The following is a 22,283-nucleotide window of genomic DNA, read 5'->3' on the forward strand; positions in this document are numbered from 1 at the left end:
TGTCCTCTAATGGGACCGACATCCGAGCCCCGTCCTCCTGGTGATGTAGGCTCGTCAGGTAGTGATTGAAATGTGTTTTCTAGATGTCTTCAGTGGACATGAAAAAGAGAGTAATGCGAAAAGATACATTTCATATTATGTATACAATTTAAGTAAACAAAGGCTTGTGAAAATATACAAGAAGATATATATCTTATTTATTATTATCTATTATTTAATGTGTAAGACTTATATTATTTTCAAACGATTTATTGCCATTCATAGATGGATAGTAAAACCTTTTCATGATGGAGTTGTACAATATTTTAAATAAAATCTACATCTTGAATTAAAAAGTGAATTGATCCAAACACATTAGAATGTATGATATGCTAATAATTTGGGGCGACAGTGGCTCGGGAGGTTGAGCAGTCATCTGGTAATCTGGAGGTTCACTGTTCGATTCCCTCTCCTCCCGGGCAGTGTGTCAAAGTGTCCTTGAACAAGACACTTAACCCCTAATTGCTCCCGATGAGCAGGTTGGCACCTTGCATGGTTGCCTTCGCCATCGGTGTGAGGAAAAACTTTATTTTATTTAAAATAAAACACGTTATATTATGTATACAATTGAAGTAAATAAACGCTTGTGAAAATCTTATTTATTATTATTTAATGTGTAAGAAGTAGTGCTGTCAATCGATTAAAATACGCATTTTTGTGTCTCATATATACATTTTTTTCTGTACATTTCAAGTAGATAAGCTATTACGTTGAAGAATACACACTTAAAGAGGCCAGAGTAAAATTTGTACTCTCTCTCTCTGAAGTCTAAACTTTACAACACACAATCGAAAAACCCTCCCTACCTCCCTCTCCCAAACCGTTCCTACAACAATTGTTTTATGTTGCATGATCATGTAAATTTATTTTGTATAATTTTTTTAACATTTAAATATCAACATTATCTGGCAATCCTCAGTAAATACTATCAAACTCATGTAATCTGGTCTTTTCCGCGCGCTCACACACACAGGAGCTCCCTCCCCGGTCCCCGCTCGCCCCTGTCCTGTAAGGTATTGGCTCGTGTTGCTACACGGACATGTTTGTATGTTGCACGGTACTTCCTGACTTACTAGTAAACAAACAGTCAACGTGATCACACGCTCTTCGTCTCTTATTATATGTGAACTAAAGAGTACAAGGTTTACACAACAGCCCCCACACCATTTTTTTATTTTATTTGTACCTGTACTACCTGCTGTCAGCTGTTATATCTCTGTGAGCTTGATTAGCTAGCGTTAGCTCCGCGGCTAATCTTAAATTACCCTGAATTAAATCAATGACTAGGTTCTAAAACATTGGAGTAGTTGTCACTGCACATAGAAGCAGCCAAACAGCGGGAGCATATGACCAAAACTCAGGCAATTTCGAGCCCTTAAGGAATCAACTAGTCTGCCATGGCTACATGCGTGGCGCTAACGTTATGCGCAACTGTAGGAAAAACCTGGCAGCGATAAGAGGAATCGATAGTCACGGAGGCATGCAATTCCAGGAATCGGACAATTTGTTTTCGATCCCCATCCCATTCCCTACCCGCCATGTGGCGGACAGACCTCTCAGTGTCACTCGCCAAACCGAAAATCTGCCCGCCAATGGCGGGTTGCGGGCTCCAATTTCGTGCCCTGGATGTTCTCCAAAAAGATTATTCCAATTCCTGATCGCCATTCCAAATATCGATCGCGTTTATTGATCCAACGTTAGGCATAACAAAAAATATTGTTTGTTTCCTGTTGGTTGTCAGTTAAGGCCATGGATAGGTAGGGAATTTATTTTATACATTTTTTTATTTTATTCTTTCCCACGGCGACTATGGATAGGGAATTTCTTTATTTAATTAAAATGTTCACAGCAACATGGATGCATGTACTCTGCCAGCATGTTTAATATCCATAATACTAAAGGTTTGACTAAGATTTCTATGAAACTTTATTATTATTAAAAAATAATTTAAATCTTTTATAATTTTTTTAAAAACTCATAAAATATATTGGGTCGCACCTAAATCGGCAGGGTCGGTCGGCAACCGGAAACAAACCATTATTTTTTTTATGCCTTAGGTCAGTGGTGCCCAACCAGTCGATCGCGATCGACAGGTAGATCGCAGGCTGATTTCAAGTAGATCTCGATTAATAAAATTAGATTAATAATTTTTTTTTGCAAAATCAACTCTGCCTCTCTTTGTTAACTACAACAAGCAATGCTGTTTGGTATTTAAGATGAGGTCGGACTCGGCACTGACAGATTTGTGTTCATTATGCTGCTTTTATAAAGCCTCAAATGACGGCTTACAATATACAATTTTGGCTGGTAGCTCTCGGCTAGGTGGTAAATTAAAAAGTAGATGTTGGTTCAAAAAAGGTTGTGCACCCCTGCCTTAGGTACTCTAAACACATTCCACGCTGTTCTGAGGGTCCACAATGAATCCGATCGGCTCGGGTTACATGCCTGAGAGGTAAAATGTGGAATCCGGATTATTTTTTTCTCATACATTTTCATTGAGTCCAATCCAATGGGTGCATTACCATCCGGGAGAATATAGGGGCTGGTATTTTCCCTGTTCGAGCTCATAGACAGTCCCAATGGTAAAGTGAGGCTAGATTGATGAAAAATTTATGGATATCACTAATAAAAGCAATAACTATTAAATAACGATTTCTCGTCATTGGCACTCAACGCATGACATGAAATAACAAGATTTCTTGTGGCTGGCACTCAAAGTGTTAACATAACAACCAAAGATGGTATTTATAATATAATAAGAGGTAGAGATGTATATTATAACATTATTTTAATTGTATATTGGGTTGCTGTGGGCAGTGCAGTCAGCAGGTAACATCATGTTGACCTTACTCTCTGAGCATTTTTTGTATATCGATCTATGGGGGAGAAAAACATGTCCAGTGAGTGAAGGTTTGTTCAAATCATGCTTCAATTCGCTGTCCATGCATGTAACATTACTGTTAATATTACATAAGGCCCAATTCTATCTCAGGATAAGGAACACTGACGTTAATTTCACTAAAATATTAAAGTGCATCAGTTAGCAAGCTACGATGCACTTTCTCAGGAAACTGAAAGAGTTCACAAATAACAGGGTGATTCTACACAACTTCTATCGCTGTGTGATCGAGAGCGTTCTTACTTCCTCCTGTACTATATGGTTTGGTAACATCACAGACCAGGAGAAGAAATCTCTGAACAGAATTGTGCGTCTCGCACGCAAGACAATCGGGCTTAGCCTGCCAGCTCTAGAAGATATCTATGGTGCCAGGCTGCTTTCCCGTGCCTCTGGCATTATCAACGACCCCTCTGGTCACCCAGCCGCAGGCCTCTTTGTCCCCCTCCCCTCGGGCAGACGTTACCGCTCTATCACATGCTCTACCTCTCGGTTTACTAAGAGCTTCTTCCCCAGTGCTGTGCACAGCCTGAATGACTCCAAAGGCTAGTTTTGTATTTTATCCTATTTTGTTTTGGTGTGTTTATTAGTGTTATTAGTCAGTTTTGTGGAAGTGCTGTTTTTGTGTGTCTGTGCATCATGCACTTTGATTATATGCACTTTTACTGTAATTTGTTCCACTATGCACTTAACTATATGCACTTTTAGGGGATGTTGATATCAATTTTAGCATTTGTCCTTTTATACTGTGTTTTTACATATTTGTCCTGTACTGTTTCTATTCTGCTCCTGTATTGGATTAGTTGTAGACACACAGTGTGCTCTGTACCTGTATTCCAATGTGGATTCGTCCATACATGGCAAATAAAATCTTTGACTTTGACGAAGCCTTAACCTGTTCCACCCGTGGAATATTTTCGCCTAAAATATATACCTAGGTAAATGGAATATTGCTCCACTTCTACAAGGCTCATTTGCATATTCTTGGTATCTAGGGACATCTATGGACCTCAGGGAATGTATTGAGTGTCAGAAATATTGTGTCTATTACTAGGCTTGCTTAAATTGTGATGAAACAAAGGAGAATATGAATTATGATCTTTATTTGCATCTTTGACAGTGAATAACACCATGATAATAATGACCAAACTTATAAAACTGCCACTGATCTCGTTCAGTACCCTCTTGAGATCATGTGTAAAAAAAAAAAAAGCTAAGGAAATTACTAAAGGGAAGATGATTAAACTGAAGGTTCTGTAGATACAGTACTGAATTCTCTCATCCGGACCAATGCAATTTGAAATATTATTATAGAATATGATGCTTATAAATTACCTTATTATACAGGGTTCGTACGGGTGCTGGAAATCCTTGAAAATGCTTGTATTTCAATGTGCTATTTTCAAGGTTTTAAATGTGCTTGAATTGTGTATAAAGTGCTGGAAAGTTATTGAAATTGTTATTGCATTTCATAATAAATCGCTATGACTGAATAGTTTGGTTTTTAGATAAAGAAATAAAATAAGTCGGAGCGACTCGAGCGAGCCTAATTGCATTCGCCTTTCACGCAAAATGAAATGTGGCTGGGCTCGACCCGTAGTGTTTTTTTTTCTTTTTTTTTTACCTGTGCCATCTGAGATCAGCGCACGCGTGTGTGTGTGGCCAACATGCCGGGAGGCTGCCGTTTTAATGAGCTCTGGCTTGGAGATATAAAATATAATTCATGGTTAAAAAGAGGAGAACAGAGTAGCCGTGTGCAAAATATGCAGAAAGGACTTGCAGATTTTTACCATGGGGGAGTCTGTACTTTCGAGCCACATGAAAGGTGAGCCAATGAGCCATGGATGTTATTAACGTGTCTCGGCCTGGCTCGCCAGGTACTACTAAGTTCGAGACTACATGTGCTCCACACCTGTCTCTGTAAATGTTCGTTATAAAAATACCACTTCAATAATCGAAATAGTCAAGTAACAGGCAGAATACACTATTGGAATTACAAACTTGTGTTTACCGGACTCTGTTTTTCACCGCAGTGTTTTGAAATAGGCAGCATGTAGCCTAGCCTAATGTTAGCTAATTCCCTTCCATGTATTTCAAAACACGAAAACTTGTCCCCCTCCCTCCTCCCCCTCTCCCTCCCCCTCTCCTCTCCCTTCCCCTCCCTCCCCCCTCCCCCTCCTTTTCCCTCTCTCCTCCCTTCCCCTCTCTCTCCCCCTCCTTCCCCCTCTCCCTTCCCCTCCCCCTCTCCTCTCCCTCTTCCCTCTCCCTCCCCCTCTCCCTCTCTCTCCCCCTCCCTCCCTCCTAGCAGAGGCGATGGTCCAGGGTCAGCAGCAGCAGGTCCTACCAGAGTGGGAGGCCGTGGTTCAGGGTCTGTCCCCGGAGCAGCAGCTGAGGAACCGCCTGGCCCAGCAGCAGCAGCTGAGGAACCGCCTGGCCCAGCAGCAGCAGCTGAGGTACCGCCGGGAGCAGCAGCTGAGGAACCACCTGTCCCGGCAGCAGCAGCTGAGGTACCGCCGGGAGCAGCAGCTGAGGAACCGCCTGGCCCAGCAGCAGCAGCTGAGGTACCGCCAGGAGCAGCAGCTGAGGAACCGCCTGGCCCAGCAGCAGCAGCTGAGGTACCGCCGGGAGCAGCAGCTGAGGAACCGCCTGGCCCAGCTGCTGAAGAACCGCCTGAACCAGCTGCTGACCCCAGTGTTCTCGCTGCACCGCGAAAGCAGATCACGACTGCTGCTGGATTCTGTTGCTGCCCGAGGTAGGTTGACAAGTTAATATAATGTATTATATATGATGCCAAGTCTACATCATTTTGGTTATTTATAGCACAATAACATCTGATTTAATGTGATGGAAGAAATTAAATAATCATTTTGAGTAAATATTTAATTTACCACAGCCGCATAAGATGCTGGAAAATCTTGAAAATGCACCTTGAAATGCTTGAAAAGTGCTTGCATTTTGCCTTGGAAAAGGTGTACAAACCCTGTATTATAGCCAATTCGCACATTTATATATATATAAATATATTGTCTTTCAAATGACCGAGTTCAATTTGGATTTAGTATCACCAGGCATGCATAAGAACAGATAATGAAATCTACTGTAATCTACTGTACTTTTTAATTTTCCCCACAGTGCAACCGTTTGGAAACTAATTTCCGATCTAATTGTTCCTACATGTTAACAATAGGGAAGAGAAACTAACTGTTTTAAAATGTGTCAATCTTTACCTTTTGTGGCTTATCCCGAATAATAACAGTTATTGAAATAATTCATACAGAGCTCTGAACCTTGAACCCCATATAATCTTCCAGGAAGTGTAGTTCGGAAAAATTTCAACGCTGATTGACAGCTATGCACCCCCTCTACAAATGGCTGCAAAAAGACTACAATTCCCACGGTTCAAATTTTCCAAAATGGTCGCCCTCGCGACTAGACTTCACCAAATCTAAAAGTTAAATCTATCTAAAGGCAGTTTTAACCTATTGCTAAACTAACTTATTGATGATAATATACATTCTACATGCTTTTGTGACATGTTAGTGATGTTAATACTTGAAAACGTTTGATATTAAAATCTCAAAATGTATGCAACACTCTGAAAAAGATTGATTTATGACCAGATGCCATTTTCGTTGGGTGCAACAGGTTAAGTTATTGCTGCCATATATATATTTAACCAATGAGGTCCACAGGCTACTACCGGCAATACATCTCTGTAATAATAATAATAATGTAGCGATCCGTCATCCAGTAATGTAGGTAGAGCCATATGAAATCCTTGTTCACGGAATCGTGGAATTTACCAATAAAAATGGAATCGACTGTAAAACTTGGAATATTGCAGAGTTTGCCCTAATCTGGACTGAAATTAGGTTTTCGGGAGAAGATGGAACGTTTGGTGCAAAGCAAACATGACCGGGGACGCTACCGTGTGTACGTCACTTCCACACTGCTTCACAACACACAGAAATGTCCAAGCGTCTGGCTGCTTCGGTGTTAACGTTGTCAAAAAAGCTAAGAAATTCCCCATTAACACTTTCACTGCCCAAGCTTAATTCCTTTTTACCTCCTTGAATGCCCAGGACAAGAAACTCTGCATACCTTTGTTTCACAATGAAAAGTGCTTTATAAATCAAATTAATTATTATTATTGTAAATAACCCCATGAAAGGTTTATTATTTTTATGGGTAATTACCCGCTTCATATTTGTGATGTTACTGGTTTCAGGGTGTGCCTAAAGTGATCAATGCCAATTAATGTTTATGTATATCCGGGACTTTTTTTTACAAGAATTGAGAGGCCTACTATGGTATTTGTATATGTGACCTTTATTTTGAAAACCGTGTTGCGACGCAACCTTGTTTAAGTTTGCGCTTTTGACAGTGAAATGTTCAGTTCAACTTAGCTCGAAGGAAAGACTCTAATCAAAAAGGTTTAATTGACCCGTATGAGGCTCTTACGGTAGGACTTTGATTGTTTATAGAAGAGGAATGTAATACTATGCAAAACGAGAAATAAACAGTGATTTTACCAGCAGTAAGTTGCAAGCCACTTTCATACGGGGAACCGTGACTATTATTAGTATTATCTTATTTGCATATTGTCTCATTATTAGATAGGTTGATACTTTATTGATCCCCGGAGGGAAATTTAAGTAGACACTAGACAGTATTGAAACGTCCTAATAGTGGGCTACTCACCTAATGCATGGCTGAACGTTAGAAGTGTCCCCGTCAATCATCACTGCCAGATCAGACTTAATTTAATCGGCTATGGTCTCTTATCATCTCTCCACATCAGACGTCGTTGTCATAAGATGGACCTGCTCCGTTCTTCTTGCAGAGCAAAATTAGCGGCTTAAACTTATTGGAAGGGATTTCTTCTTTGGCGATGCCACATTCAGTTTCGATTCGATTGTTCGCTAGGAACTATGGGACCATCGGACAACCAGGAGATTTTGGTGGGAGGACCTAAGTGCACTACTGGGGGAGTAGGGACGCAGTAAATAAAAAATGTACACAGGGGATTTACCTTGGAGGGCTTTAAAAGTTAAAACAAGAATTTTAAAATGGACACTATAATTAATGGGGAGCCAATGTAGAGTGGATAAAATGGGGGTGATGTGGGCACGCCTACTTGTCCCAGTTAAAAGCTTTGCCGCTGCATTTTGAATGATTTGCAAGCGCTTTAGCACAGATTTATCCAGACAGGTAAACATTTTATTGCAATAGTCCAGGCGTGATGAAATAAAAGCATGGATGATCATTTCCATTTCAGCTCTAGAAACAACAAATAAATTTCACTTCAATCATTTTTATTGCAGAACATGGTATTTTCTCAAGCAGACAGATGTAAACACTGTAATCTGTGTTGCATGTACCTGACAAACTGAACTCTTTGTATTACGGTCATATTCCATGTGTGTGTGGACTACTGTACTATTACAGGTATTGAAATGAACAATGCAACTTCCAAAATCTTTTTTTTTTATGAATTATTAAATATCGATACTTGGCGTCCCTGTATCGATACAGTATCGCCACGCAAAGTATCGCGATACTACTACGTATCGATTTTCCCCCCACCCCTAGTATTTAGCTAACATTAGTTGTAATTAGTGCTGTCAATAGATTAAAACAATTTAACTAATTAATCTCACAATTTTCTGCAATTAATCTAGATTAAAAATCGCATTTTTCTACTTAAGACCGAAGCTTGTAACAGATATTTACTTGAGTAAAATCATGGAATTAATGTAAAATCAACACGCAGTATATTTAGATTCAAATACTATTTTAATGGCTTTCTTTTAATACAGTTTATCTCCTGTGAAATACAAATGTTCAACAACCATCAACATTGACTCAGCTAGACCTCTTTCTTATATTATATTGAAAATGTTTCACTCCATAGGTTAATCTAGATAAAAAAAATGTAACGCTTTAAAGAATTTTAATTAATCTCCAGAGTTAAAGCATTAATTTTGACAGCCCTAGTTGTAATATTAGATGGCTAGGATGGCTTTTCTAGCCAAGGGAGCAGCAAGCTAACGCCAAAAGCGGACATTGACTGTCTGACTCTGTTTACACTTCAGCATCACTGCCAGCAAAGATGAAGATGCTTATTTGTCAATAAAATACTGAAAACAAAACATGCAGACAGGCAAGCAACTCTAAAGAGGCAGCGCTAGAAAGCAGTAGTTTGTTTACAAAGATGTGTAAGAGAGGAGCATACACATTTATTTGCCCCCCCACCCCCCCCCCCCCACACACATACAGAATCAAAACAAGCATATGGACAAGACGAGCAAGAGACAAATTGGGAGCAGAGAAACCTTAAACTTCTTTTTATAGACTTTATGAAATTACATATTTTTGCAAAAGTAATGACATTACTACATTTCTAGTGTACAATTGCTATAACTATAGTACAGCCTAACCTAACTGAAATGTTTCATCTGCTTTAAATTATGATTTAGTCTGTATGGACTTTACAGAGCTGTGTCCAGTGAAGATGTCCCAGGGAAAGAATGACCTCAGTGACGGCCCCAACAAACGTGTCCGAGCTGTTTCACTGGCTGCAGACAAGAAAGATGACCACATAGCCGGTCCTAGCCAACACCATATGCTCTCTGAGGTGGTATTATGCAGTTGTTATGCTTAGGGTTGGGCTATATGAACAACATCTCATATCACCAGATATCTCTTTGGTTTGATTAGTGGATGAACAAGATACAGCACATTTTGGTTCTAGGTTTGACTAGTGGATGAACAAAATACAGCACATATCTTATTTTAGGTTTGACTAGTGGATGAACAAAATACAGCACATGTTTCTTAGGTTTGACTAGTGGATGAACAAAATACAGCAGATATCTTTTTTTAGGTTTGACTAGTGGATGAACAAAATACAGCACATATATTTCTTAGGTTTGACTAGTGGCTGCAGGACTTCAGGGTTTCTGGAGATACCTACCATTGGAGTCAAGCAGAGTTGATGCATCCACTCCAATGATAGAAGTGAGCACATATTGGCCATTTTTGCTACAGAGCTACATCAGAGTTCACTTGTTTGGTCCACACCAGAGTTCGAATGAGCTTTCACACCACCCAAAACCAACCGGACTATCCGAGGAAACGAACCAGGGTTCGATTAAGGTGGACCAAAGAGCTCAGGTGTGAAAGCGACCGTAGACTGTAGGAGTTCAGGAATCTACTCTTTTTGGGTAGACTCTTTTGCTATTTTTGACATTATTATGGTATTGAGTTTTCCAATACCAGTTACAATGTGATATGACATCTATTTGATATCAGTATCAAAATAATTTCCAAATTAACCCCTTATTACAATCCAACCAAAGTGTATACTCCAATACATTGGTTGAGCATAAGTGAATATGTTATGAACAAATTCAAAGTTTGACCTAGTGAACGATTGTCTTCCAGGGATGCATTGATACGGGTATCGGGCCATGCCAGGCTAAAACGGGGTAACGCGTTTGGGGGGGGATTTCCCGCAATGCTAAAATCTGACACCAAGAGAGCATGTGATAAAGGGATAGTTTGGATTTTTGGACTCTTTAAGTAGTCACTAAATGCTTCAGAGTGACATGATGTGTTGAACTAGTCTCAGTGTGACGTAGTCACTAAATGCTGGGTCTTGAAGCATAGAAAATTAGGCAGGCTTTTTTTCTGCTGTGGGTGATTAAAACTTCTGCCAGGTCAGAACTCTGACCACAAGACTCTGTAAGACTCTTATTGTTACTGTTTTTTATCTGGTATTTTTAGGCCACAGCCACACTGATATCCAGTACAGTGGAGGAGATGGCGTCGTGCAGTCACCTCTCTCTGTTGGGACTAAAGGAACTATCTGTCTGCTTGGTAGACTGCATTAAAACACCAGGACTTAAAGGAACTGTGAATGAAGGAGGAGGTAAGGCTCTAAAGGGTACATCCATCTTCAGTGTTCATACAGATGCTTGAAATAAATCATGCAAAGACGAGGCGATCGTTCAAACTATATCCCCAATTGTTTTTATGCATGTTTTTCCATGATTCTCATTACCATCATTTTCAAGGTGACATAATACTGTGATGAATCTGAAGAAAATCTCCATATTCCAATAAATCTAACTTTATTTTAAACCTCACAGGAAATGCAAATCTTTTTATTATATAAGATTTGCATTATATCACAAATACATGGCCCATCAATAATTTCCAGCCATTTCAATTTCCAGCCATTTCCAATTCCCCATTACTACTAAATTGACCCTTGTCCCATTAAAGCATAATGAAAAAAGCTATGTCCCATGATGCTTCAATGAAAAGAGAAATTCTGGATATATATACAGTAATGTAAAGGACTGCTAAATCCTGATTTAAAAATACATCAAATAGGCTGTACAAAAAAGGCTTTGATACTTTTTCCATAACAATTTAAATTATTTTATAAATCTTAACACATTCAGCGCCGGAGCTATATGCCCGATATAGGTCTAGATGGCCACCGCTTTAATCAATACACGATACAGAAGCGGGCTGACAAATCGCTTATCCGTGCCTTGGTCGGCCCCAACGGCACGCACACACACAGACACGTTGTGATCGCTGTGAAAGAAACATCTGATTAACCCAAGATTGGTAACATGGAGTCCTTACCTCAATCTGATGTCCTGCAAAAAGATTAATCCAATTCCTGATCGCCATTCCAAATATTGATCGCGTTTATTGATCCAACGTTATATATCCAAAACGCATAATCCACGCTGCTCAGTGTCCCCAGTCAATGTGGTATAACGATACTGCATGCCCGAGAAGGAAAACCTGGACTGGACTATTTTTTTTTATGCACATCCCCAGCCAATCCAATCCAATTATGTGCAATACCATCCGGGAGACGATAGGCTGCGGTATTTGCCCTTTTGCGAGCTCGGACCCATTCCCAACGATAACATCAGGTTGGATGGATGAAAATGAATGGATATCGCTAATAAAAGAAATAACGATTAAAACCCGACTATACTCACGATTGGCGCTCAAGTGTCGGCGAGTTAACCCGACTATACTCGGTCTGGCGTCCAATGTGTTAATAATAAAAAAAAAGGTGTACATACTTTATAAAACATACATACCCATCCTTAATATATATATTAAATTATTTAACCTTTATTTAAAAAATTATTCACATTGAGATCTTTTGCCAAGCCAACACGGGCAAAACCACAATTAACACTTTTAAAAGGTTGCAGATGTTTCATTTCAACCTTTATTTAAAAATCTTAAGCTTTTGAAGTTTCCCTCAATTACAGAAATGACTAATGTACAAATGTCAACAGTACATAATAAAAGCAATATTCACAGAAAATGAAACACAAAAGAGTAATAATAATAAATAAAAAAATAATGTTTTAAAATAATTAACTCTTTGAATGCCCAAAACGTGATTTATCAGCCCAATGCCTGAATGCCCACCACGATTATTATTATTTTTACAAATATCGTTTTATTTTTTTATTAGCGATCTGAATTCATATTTCATCAACCGAGTCTACCGTGGGTATGCAGCCCCTGTAGGATCTCAGATGTGAAAAAACCGCCCCCTATCGTCTCCCAGATGGTAATGCACCCTTTCGGATTCATTGTGGACCATCAGAACAGCGTTGAATATGTGTTTACAGTATGTAGCGTTGGATCAATAAAAGCGATCGATTTTTGGAATGGCGATCAGGAATTGGAATAATCTTTTTGGATAATATCTGATCTCAGGTAAGGAATCTATTTTACCAGTCTTAGGATAATCAGACCTGTTTTCACTGAGATATAAGCTTTTCCCCTATGTGTGATGTGGCTGTTTGGCTGTGTGAGCGATCAGGAAATATATCATATCAGATTGCCTATATGGCGTGCATACGTAGACATAATATGTGTACGTATGCACGCCATATAGGCAATCTGATATGATATATTATACTATCAATAAATAATCTAGCGTTTATTTGAAAACGATTCATAAATAGGCTGAAAAATGACAACGTTTTTGTGTATTCTAGAATATTCCGTTTATCATGGAATATTTTTATTTTCCTTGAAAACGAGGGCTTTTCAAGATGCTATAAAACGAGAATGAACCGATAAAAAAACAATCCGCTTCGACAATGTTGACTGGAAAATGAGTCATTGATAAGCGACGGGCAGATTAGACACATAGCCATAATTTTAAATATAGATTAGGCGTTTTTAACGCTAACATTGAAGTGGATGGTGGGCATTCAAGCACTAAATCGTGCGCCCCCTGCTGGCACTGAAAGAGTTAAAGGGGAACTATTTCGCAAATTTGTTTCACTATTTGGTAAATTTTACACAATTCCTGTGAGTCTATGGAACACATCTGTAAGGTTTTTTCAATAAAATTCATTTTATTAGGGATGCCCCGATCGATCGGCCACCGATCGTTATCGGCCGATAATCAGTATAAATATGCGATCGGTGATCAGTGATAATGCTTTATTTTCGCCGATCGTCAAAACCGATCGATGACACGGAAAACATGATCCAATTCTCTGCGAAGTTCTCACTCGCTCTTCTCTCTCACAGAGCTGCTTGCAGCGTACGGCTCCTCCTTCTCCTCCTGCCCCTCCTGCACCCATGTAAACAAGAGGCTGCCTCCGGCAACAGTCTGCTCTAGTAGTGCATGCGACGTGAGCTAATGTTGGCTACCTACCGAGCCGTTGGCTACCTAACGTTACTGTTTAAACTAAATGACCCAGTGACTACATGAGGCATTGTCTAACGTTATCTAGCTGGCTAGCTACTGATAGCTAGCTGCTGATATCAACAAATGCTCCAGCAATAGTCAAGTGCATGATAAGTTACCTCCGTTGACTCGGTAGCTCACGTTAGCTCACGTTAGCTCTAAACTAAATAGTTCACTGAGGCGTTGTCTTAACGTTATCTAGCCGGCTAGCAGTAGCTACAGATAGCTCCTGATATCAATGTCTTATAACATTGATTCGATGCGTATTCGGGCTGAGGGCATGCTGAATGTGATTTATACCAGTAGAGTGCAGCTGCAGCGCCGGAGAATCCTGGCCGTAGCTGGAGGCTACTCGAGTACACACAGACAGTGGAGCTGTTTGCAGATAGCGAGCATTTTGACTTGTTGCGTGGTGGCGATGTCTCGCAGATAATACAACTACAAGTACAACTCTAATTATATAATATATGGGGCGGCTATGTGGTGCAGTGGGCAAGGCGCTCACCACAAATACTGGAGACGCTGGGTTCGCCTGTTCGAGCCCAGCGCTCCACATTGCTTTCAGTTTAGCTGGTCGTCCGTACTAATACACATTGGCAGTATTAGGGGGTGGGAAACTGATGGGTGGGGATTGGGCGTTGTGCACAGCGACTCCTACAGGTCGGTTGGTGCGCCTGCGCAGCAGAATCAGGAAGCGATGGGGGCGGTGCCCCTCCAAAGCGCAGACCCCTGACGCTGAAAGATCGCGCAGCGCAGGTGAAAAGATGCGACTGCTGTTACCTCGAGTATCGGAGGGGACTCGTGCTATGTATGACTTAGTCCACATTGCAGCCGGCTTGTGGGAGGCAAGAAACAGCGTTCGAGACAGGGGAGGGTTGAATTGGATGATACGAAATTGGGATGGGAGAAAAATAGAAAATGGGAGAAAAAGTGGATACAAAAAAAAAATTATATAATATATATATATTTTATTAAAACAATTTAAAAAAAAATTATATAAAATTAAAAAAAAATTATCAAAAACTGTCTATCGGATCGGTATCGGCCGATATGGCTCAAGACGATCGGTGATCGGTATCGGGGCATCCCTAATTTTTATGTATTTTTAATCAAGTACTTTGGTGGACCACTTTCTGCCCTTCCAGATTCCAAGCTGTTTTTGGCTGGGCTCCACCCATACTCACAATGCGCTTTGAATGACAGTCACCCACCTGCACTGGCAGATACCTTTGGGACAGACAGACAGACAGACAGACAGACAGACAGACAGACGAGAGCGTGTGTGTAAAAAGCAGGGACAGAGAGGAGAGATCGCTCCGAGACTCTCACCATATGAGCCAGTCATCTGTCTCTCTCTCTCTTTCTCTCTCTCTCTCTCTCAATTCAATTCAATTCAAGTGGCTTTATTGGCATGACGCAGCTTGTACATGTTGCCAAAGCAAATGGTTGATAACATAAGCATGGATTACAAAACACATATTAATGTCATAGTATATACAAAAATGTTCATCATAAAATAGAACATAAAATATTACGGCATAAACATGTCAGGTGACTGTCACTCACTGTCCCTCAGTTTGTGGCAGGCAGCAACATAGGCTGCTGCTAGCTCACAGCTTGTTGAGTCCTCCCCTAGTAGGACTGGTAGTTTTCCTGTATCTGGTAGTGCAAGAAAACCTTTTGTTATTAGTTCAAATTTTTTAAAATGCGTTTCTCTAATATCTTTATATTTTTCACATTTGGTGAGGAAGTGCAACTCAGTTTCAGGCTCACTGAGGATGCAATGACTGCATAGCCTTTGCTCTGCAGGGAGCCAGGTTTTCCTGTGCCTCCCCTTTTCAACAGCGAGGCTGTGCTCACTCAGTCTGTATTTTGTCAAGGTTCTTTTTAGTTGTTGATCAGTCACCATGCTCAAGTAATCTGCTATGGTGTACTGTCGATTTAGAGCCAGATAGCACTGCATTTTGCTCTGTGCTTTTGTTTGTGTTTTCCAATAGGTGATGTAGTTTTGTTTTAGCTGTGTAGCAATTTGATTTATTCTGATTGGTGACGTGTTCTGTTCCTGAGGTGTGTTAAGAGAGCAGGTTTGTGGACTCAGCCTCAGGACCAGCTGGGTAAGGGGGTTCCTGATGCTCCTCAGCTCTTGGCACTGCAGGGCTTGATAATGGTACGAGAGGGGGTCACTTCGTTTTAGGTGTGTCCAAAAGTTAATTGCTCTTTTTTGTATTTTTAGTATTAGTGGGTAACGGCCTAATTCTGCCCTGCATGCATTGTTTGTAGTTTTCCTCTGGACATGTAGGATAATCTTACAGAACTCTGCATGCAGGGTCTCAATGGGGTGTTTGTCCCATTGGGTAAAGTCTTGTTTTGTAAGTGGACCCCACACCTCACTGCCATAGAGTGCAATTTGTTCAATAACACATTCAATTAATTTTAACCAGATTCGAATTGGTATTTCTGTTTGTATATTTCTTTTTATGGCGTAGAAAGCCCGGCGTGCTTTCCCTCTCAGCTCATTGACTGCTTCCTTAAAATGTCCAGTTGAACTTAGTTTTAGGCCTAAATAGGTGTAATGTGTGCAGTACTCTACATGTTTTGTACCAATTGAGAACTTTGGTAGGACGTCCTGAGATCTGGATCTTTTTTGGAATATCATTATTTTGGTCTTTTTGGGGTTTACTGCCAAGGCCCAGGTCTGACAGTAATGCTCTAGCAGGTCCAGGCTCTGCTGTAGGCCGTCTGCTGTGGGGGACAACACAACCAGGTCATCTGCAAAGAGCAGGCATTTCACTTCCCGATTGTGGAGACTTACACCGGGGGCAGAGGACTTTTCTAGTATATTAGCCAATTCATTAATATAGATATTGAAGAGTGCCGGGCTGAGGTTGCAGCCCTGACGAACGCCTCGCCCTTGGGTAAAGAATTCTGTTCTTTTTTTGCCAATTTTTACACTGCACATATTACCAGAGTACATTGATTTAATAATATCATATGTTTTACCCCCTACACCACTCTCTATAACTTTATAGAACAGTCCTGTATGCCAAATAGAATCAAAAGCCTTTTGGAAGTCAATAAAACAGGCATATATTTTGGTTTTATTTTGGTTTATATGTTTATCAATTAGGGTATGTAGGGTGTAAATATGATCGGTTGTGCGGTGTTTTGGTATAAATCCAATTTGGCTTTTACTCAAGACATTGTGCTTGGTAAGGAAGTTTAAAAGTCTGGTATTCATAATATCCGCTTTTATAGATTGGGGTTATGAGTCCGTGATTCCAGGTGTCAGGAAAATATCCTACACTCAGGACCAAATTGAATAGTTTTAATATAGCCAATTGGAATTTCTTGTTCATATTTTTCATCATCTCATTCAAGATGCCATCAGGTCCACAAACCTTTTTTGATTTAAGAGTTTGTAGTTTCTTAAGCAGTTCCTGCTCAATAATTGGGGAGTCTAATGGGTTTTGATTGTCTTTTATGGCAAGCTCCAATTTAGTCAATTTATCAAGAATTTGAGATTGTTCTGTGTTTCCATCAATTTGAACAGTGTGGTATAGTGTTTTAAAATGGGTTGTCCATATATCACTGTTCTGTATAGCCAATTCCTGTTTTTGTGGTTTGTTTATGTGTTTCCAATGTTGCCAAAAGTTGTTTGTATTGATTGCCTCCTCAATTAGTGTCAGTTGCTGTTTGTCATATTGTTGTTTTTTGGTTCTGAGAGTACGTTTGTACAGTTTTAGGGTCTCACAGTAGAGAATGCGTACATCAGCATTATTGGGGTCTCTGTGTTTTTGATTTGATAGCATTCTAATTTTTTTCCTAATGATTTTACAATCTGTATCAAACCAGCTGTTTTTTGTTGCAGTTTTTGGTTTGTTTGTAGTACATTTCAGTTGTGCCTCCTTTGCTGTTTGTCTGTATATATTGTTAATATTGTTTACTGCTAGGTTGAGGCTTTCTTTACTGTGAGTATGTGGAGTCCAGAAAGTTATCCAAAAGTGTTTGGATTATTGGGGTATGAGTTGCTTTCTGGTATTGTTCTGCACTGTTTTGGTCCCATCTGTATGAATTCCTGATATTGTACAGCTTACTGTTTTGTGTTTGTGCCATTGTTGTGTCTGATCTTTTAATAAACAGGGTAATTTGGCTGTGATCAGACAGAGGGGTTAGTGGTTTCACAGTGAATGAGCTGAGGGAGGAAGGGTCAAGGTCTGTGATCATATAATCTACAGTACTGTGGCCAAGAGGTGAGCAGTAGGTGAATCTACCTAGGCTGTCCCCCCGAACCCTACCGTTGACAAAGTACAGACTGAGGCTCTGACAGAGCTGCAGGAGATCTCTTCCACTCCTGTTGATGACCTGGTCACTATTGCTCCTGTGGGGGAGAGTGAAAGTGTGAGAGACATTTTCGTTTGAGATGTAAATGTCTCCTTGTGGATCTGTGAGGTCAGCAAGTGGTCCTGTGCGTGCGTTGGTGTCCCCACAGATGAGCACATTTCCCTGGGCCTGGAAATGGCATGTCTCTGTCTCAAGGGTAGGGAAAATGTCCTCTGAGAAGTATGGGGATTCGGAGGGGGGGATATATATTGCACAAATAAACAAATCCTTTTCTGTTAATAGGAGCTCTTTCTTTAGTTTTAACCATATGTAATATTTGCCCATTTTTAGGGCGTCAATTTGATGATGTAGGTCGGATTTATACCAAATGATTAATCCTCCTGATCCTCTACCTCTATTAATGTTGCTGTGTTTCTGAGATGGTACTATTATTTCTCTATAATCGTTGGGGCAGTGGGTGACAGTGTCAGCTTTACACCATGTCTCCTGTAGAATAATGATGTCGACATCTTTAAGGTTTGTTTTGAGTTCCGGGGCTAAACTCTTCAGCCCAAAGGTTGAAGACTTCAGGCCCTGGATGTTCCACATGCAAACTGAAAGGGATTTCATTATACGAGAGAGATGGCACAGGTACAGTAGAACAGTAGAACAGATAAAACAGTAACTACTGGATTGTCAAGAGAGGTACTGTATTTTGTAAATGTGTGTGTTTGGTTATTGAGAACATTGTTAGAGCTGATGCATTTTGAACAATATGTAAAATATTCTTTCAACAGTATAAAGTATCAATACTAATTCAGCTTTTTACTAGCTTTTCTTTTTAACTAACAAATGTTGTCTTAATTAAGTAGTGCGTAAATGCGAGTAGTGTGTGTGTGTGTGTGTGTGTGTGCGTGTATTATGAGACTAGTTCAGCTTAGTGCAGATGTACTGGAGGAGCTGTTTAATCTCACTCATTCCTTCAGAGTTCACTCTTCCTTGGAGGGCCTCTGCGTAGCTGCGTGGGGCCTGGTGTGGTTCTCCATGCTGTGGGCTGGGAAGGGGCCGAGGGCCAGGCTCTTGGTTCTGGTAGAGTCTCTGGTTTGTTGAGGGGTAGTAGCCAGGGCCAGTCTGGTTGTGGTGCTGGAGCTGGTGATGTTCTGGTGAAGCGTGGGGTCTGTGGGGTGCGCTGGGTCTGGATGGATGTCTGGGAGGTCTTTGGCTCCTGGTGGGGTCTGAGGTGTAGTGGGGGTCCCTGGGAGGTCTTTGGCTCCTGGTGGGGTCTGGGGCGTAGTGGGGGTCCCTGGGAGGTATTTGGCTCCTGGTGGGGTCTGAGGCGTAGTGGGGGTCCCTGGGAGGTCCTCTGGCTGGTGTAAGATGGATGCTTTGACGGCCCAGTGCCACATCTTTTAGTGTTTTTGTAAACATGCCCACTGCCTGCTTTTTTAAGTGGGTGTAGTCGTACAGGTGATCAGGCGTTATGGATATATGATGTGCAACGTGTACATTTGGGAGTGAGGCACATCCTCTTGTGATGTCAGCGTTCACCCTATTGATGGTCTTGGGGTGAAAGTTTTTGCGGGGTAGCAAGGTTGAGATGGTGATGCGTGATTCTGGGAAGGTCGCAACTGCTTTCTCTGCTACTCTGGTGACCAGACTACCAACCTTTTCCCGTTCCTCCCGCAGGTTGTTGGTGCCAGTGTGGATGATAATATGGCCTGGTGTGTCAAACTCGGGGTGCACAAGGATCTGCAGTGCATCCTCTAATGTGGGGCACCAGATTTTGGACACTTTTGTGTTTGGGAAAAGTTTTTGTTCTTGGATGAACTTGCCGTTTGAGTCTATTAGGATAGCAACCTCAGTGTCCTTGTTCAGGGTGGTGGGCTGACTGTGTGAGATGCTGGGGGAGGAGGGGGCCTGGGGGGCTTGAGAGCCTCTCTCGGCTGCCTCCTCACTGGGTGGTGGGGGCTCGGTGGTGGGTGGGTTGTGGGAGGAGGGGGCCCGGGGGGCTAGAAGGTCTCTCTCGGCTGCATCCTCGCTGGGTGGTGGGGGCTCGTGGTGGGTGGGTTGTGGGAGGAGGGGGCCCGGGGGGCTAGAAGGCCTCTCTCGGCTGCATCCTCGCTGGGTGGTGGGGGCTCGGTGGTGGGTGGGTTAAGGGAAGAGGGGGCCCTGGGGGCTTGAAGGCCTCTCTCGGCTGCATCCTCGCTGGGTGGTGGGGGCTCAGTGGTGGGAGGGTTGGGAGGGGTGAGGGGTTGTGGCTGTTCTGTACTGGTAGACATCAGCTTCACCATGATGGCTGATATTTCCTTTGACATCTCGTTTCTCACCTGCATTATTTCCCGCTCCATGTTGTCCTTTGTTTCCCTAAGTTCTGTGGTGAGGGCCAGGTTGTCCTTCTGCACGCTGGAGATCTGTTCCTTCAGCTCCTGTGTAGCAGACTCCAGCTGGTGCTTCCACTGCTGGAGGTCAGGGTGTGGTGTGGGGCTGGTGGAGAGCTGCTGTTCTCTCAGCTCAGTGATCTCCACCTCTAGTAGAGCCAGTCTGTCTCTCAGGAGGCTGACGGTGTGGTGGTCTGGGTGCTGGTTGTTATGACCAGGAATAGGGGATGGCTCTCTGTTGTCGGGGTGCCTGTGGTGATGGAAGAGCTCGGAGTGCTTCCTGTGTCCTTTCTAGATGCTGCCCCCTTCTTCAGAGTGGGGAAGTCCTGTCCAAAGGAGCCAAGGGCAGCTTCGTTACCTTGCACCATGACCGTACCATTTTGGTAAAAGTTGACAGTCAGGAACCTTCTCTCTGGTCCTTGTCTTCATCCTCAAAGATCTGAAGTTGTCTTCCCTTGCAGATCCCTCTCTTGATTACGAAGCTGTAGTGCTTTGATGTGGCTGTATGCCATGCAATGTCATGCTCGGTGAAGAAGAGCAGGTTGGTAATAACACCAGTGGTTTTAGAGCGGTCAGCATATAGAGTCTCTGGGTATTCTCGTTGTACTCTATGTCTGAACTGTATTCTCCCGTTCTCTGATTTGATCTCTTCTGGATATTCAAAAAAACAGGGAAGGAAAAGGCCTGCCGCTGTCCGTGCTGCTGTCTCAGTGTCCATGTTGCTATAGCAACTGGATAAACAAATATGGGATGTTGAACTAGCTAATAATAAAAAAATTAAATAAGATAAGAAAATAAAGATAAATAAAATTATTCTTTAGAAAATAGCTTTGCTCTTTTCACTGTACTATTATTTTATATATATATATATATATATATATATATATATATATATATATATATATATATATATATATATATATATATTTAAGTTGAGGCTGGGGCTCAGTGTAGGAAAAGACTGTGTAGCAAATCCAAGTTTGATAGATAAGCCCACCCTGAGGTTGTCCAGCTAAATATGATCTATACAGATATAGCAGCCTTATTTATGGTGGATATGTAAACCTATCCTGGGGGTTTCCTAGCTAAATATGCTATAGAAACAGTCTTCTAGCTAGCAAAAACGATCTTTTTCTAGCTAGCCCACCCTGAGGTTGTCCAGCTAAATATGATCTATACAGATATAGCAGCCTTATTTATGGTGGATATGTAAACCTATCCTGGGGGTTTCCTAGCTAAATATGCTATAGAAACAGTCTTCTAGCTAGCAAAAACGATCTTTTTCTAGCTAGCCCACCCTGAGGTTGTCCAGCTAAATATGATCTATACAGATATAGCAGCCTTATTTATGGTGGATATGTAAACCTATCCTGACGTTTCCTAGCTAAATATGCTATAGAAACAGTCTTCTAGCTAGCAAAAACGATCTTTTTCTAGCTAGCCCACCCTGAGGTTGTCCAGCTAAATATGATCTATACAGATATAGCAGCCTTATTTATGGTGGATATGTAAACCTATCCTGAGGTTTCCTAGCTAAATATGCTATAGAAGCAGTCTTCTAGCTAGCAAAAACGATCTTTTTAAGCTAGTAGCTAACAATATAAAGTACATTCATTTCAGCTTTATAGCTTACAGTTATATTTCCTACCTGGTTTGATATAAAAATCGATTTGCTCTTTGCAGTGTGTTATTATTTTCTTTTGGTTTGGAGGCTGAGACTCAAGGTGTAGGAAACAGCCTGTGTAGGTTGGAGCTAGCTAGTTAGCCAGTACTGTTAGCTAGCTAGCAGGTCAAAGTTAGCTAAATAGACACACACTGAGGTTCCCAGCTACATGTGTATATATATATATAATATAACAGCCTTCTTTGTGATGGTATTTATCTTGTCCAAAAT

At 41.3% G+C, this 22,283-nt stretch overlaps 1 protein-coding gene across 1 annotated transcript in view; it reads left to right on the forward strand.

Annotated features, from left to right (window-relative positions):
- Positions 1–22,283, forward strand: part of LOC311233810 (uncharacterized protein) — a 124,864-nt gene that overhangs the window by 74,580 nt on the left and 28,001 nt on the right. Inside the window, exons 4-6 of the mRNA XM_084320834.1 lie at positions 5,241–5,687; positions 9,433–9,572; positions 10,724–10,868. Of these exons, the coding sequence (XP_084176960.1) occupies positions 5,241–5,687; positions 9,433–9,572; positions 10,724–10,868 (732 nt within the window). The remainder of the gene's footprint in view (positions 1–5,240; positions 5,688–9,432; positions 9,573–10,723; positions 10,869–22,283) is intronic.

Source organism: Notolepis coatsorum (genome assembly GCF_963971535.1).
Source record: "Notolepis coatsorum genome assembly, chromosome: 8".
Taxonomy (NCBI): Eukaryota; Metazoa; Chordata; class Actinopteri; order Aulopiformes; family Paralepididae; genus Notolepis; species Notolepis coatsorum.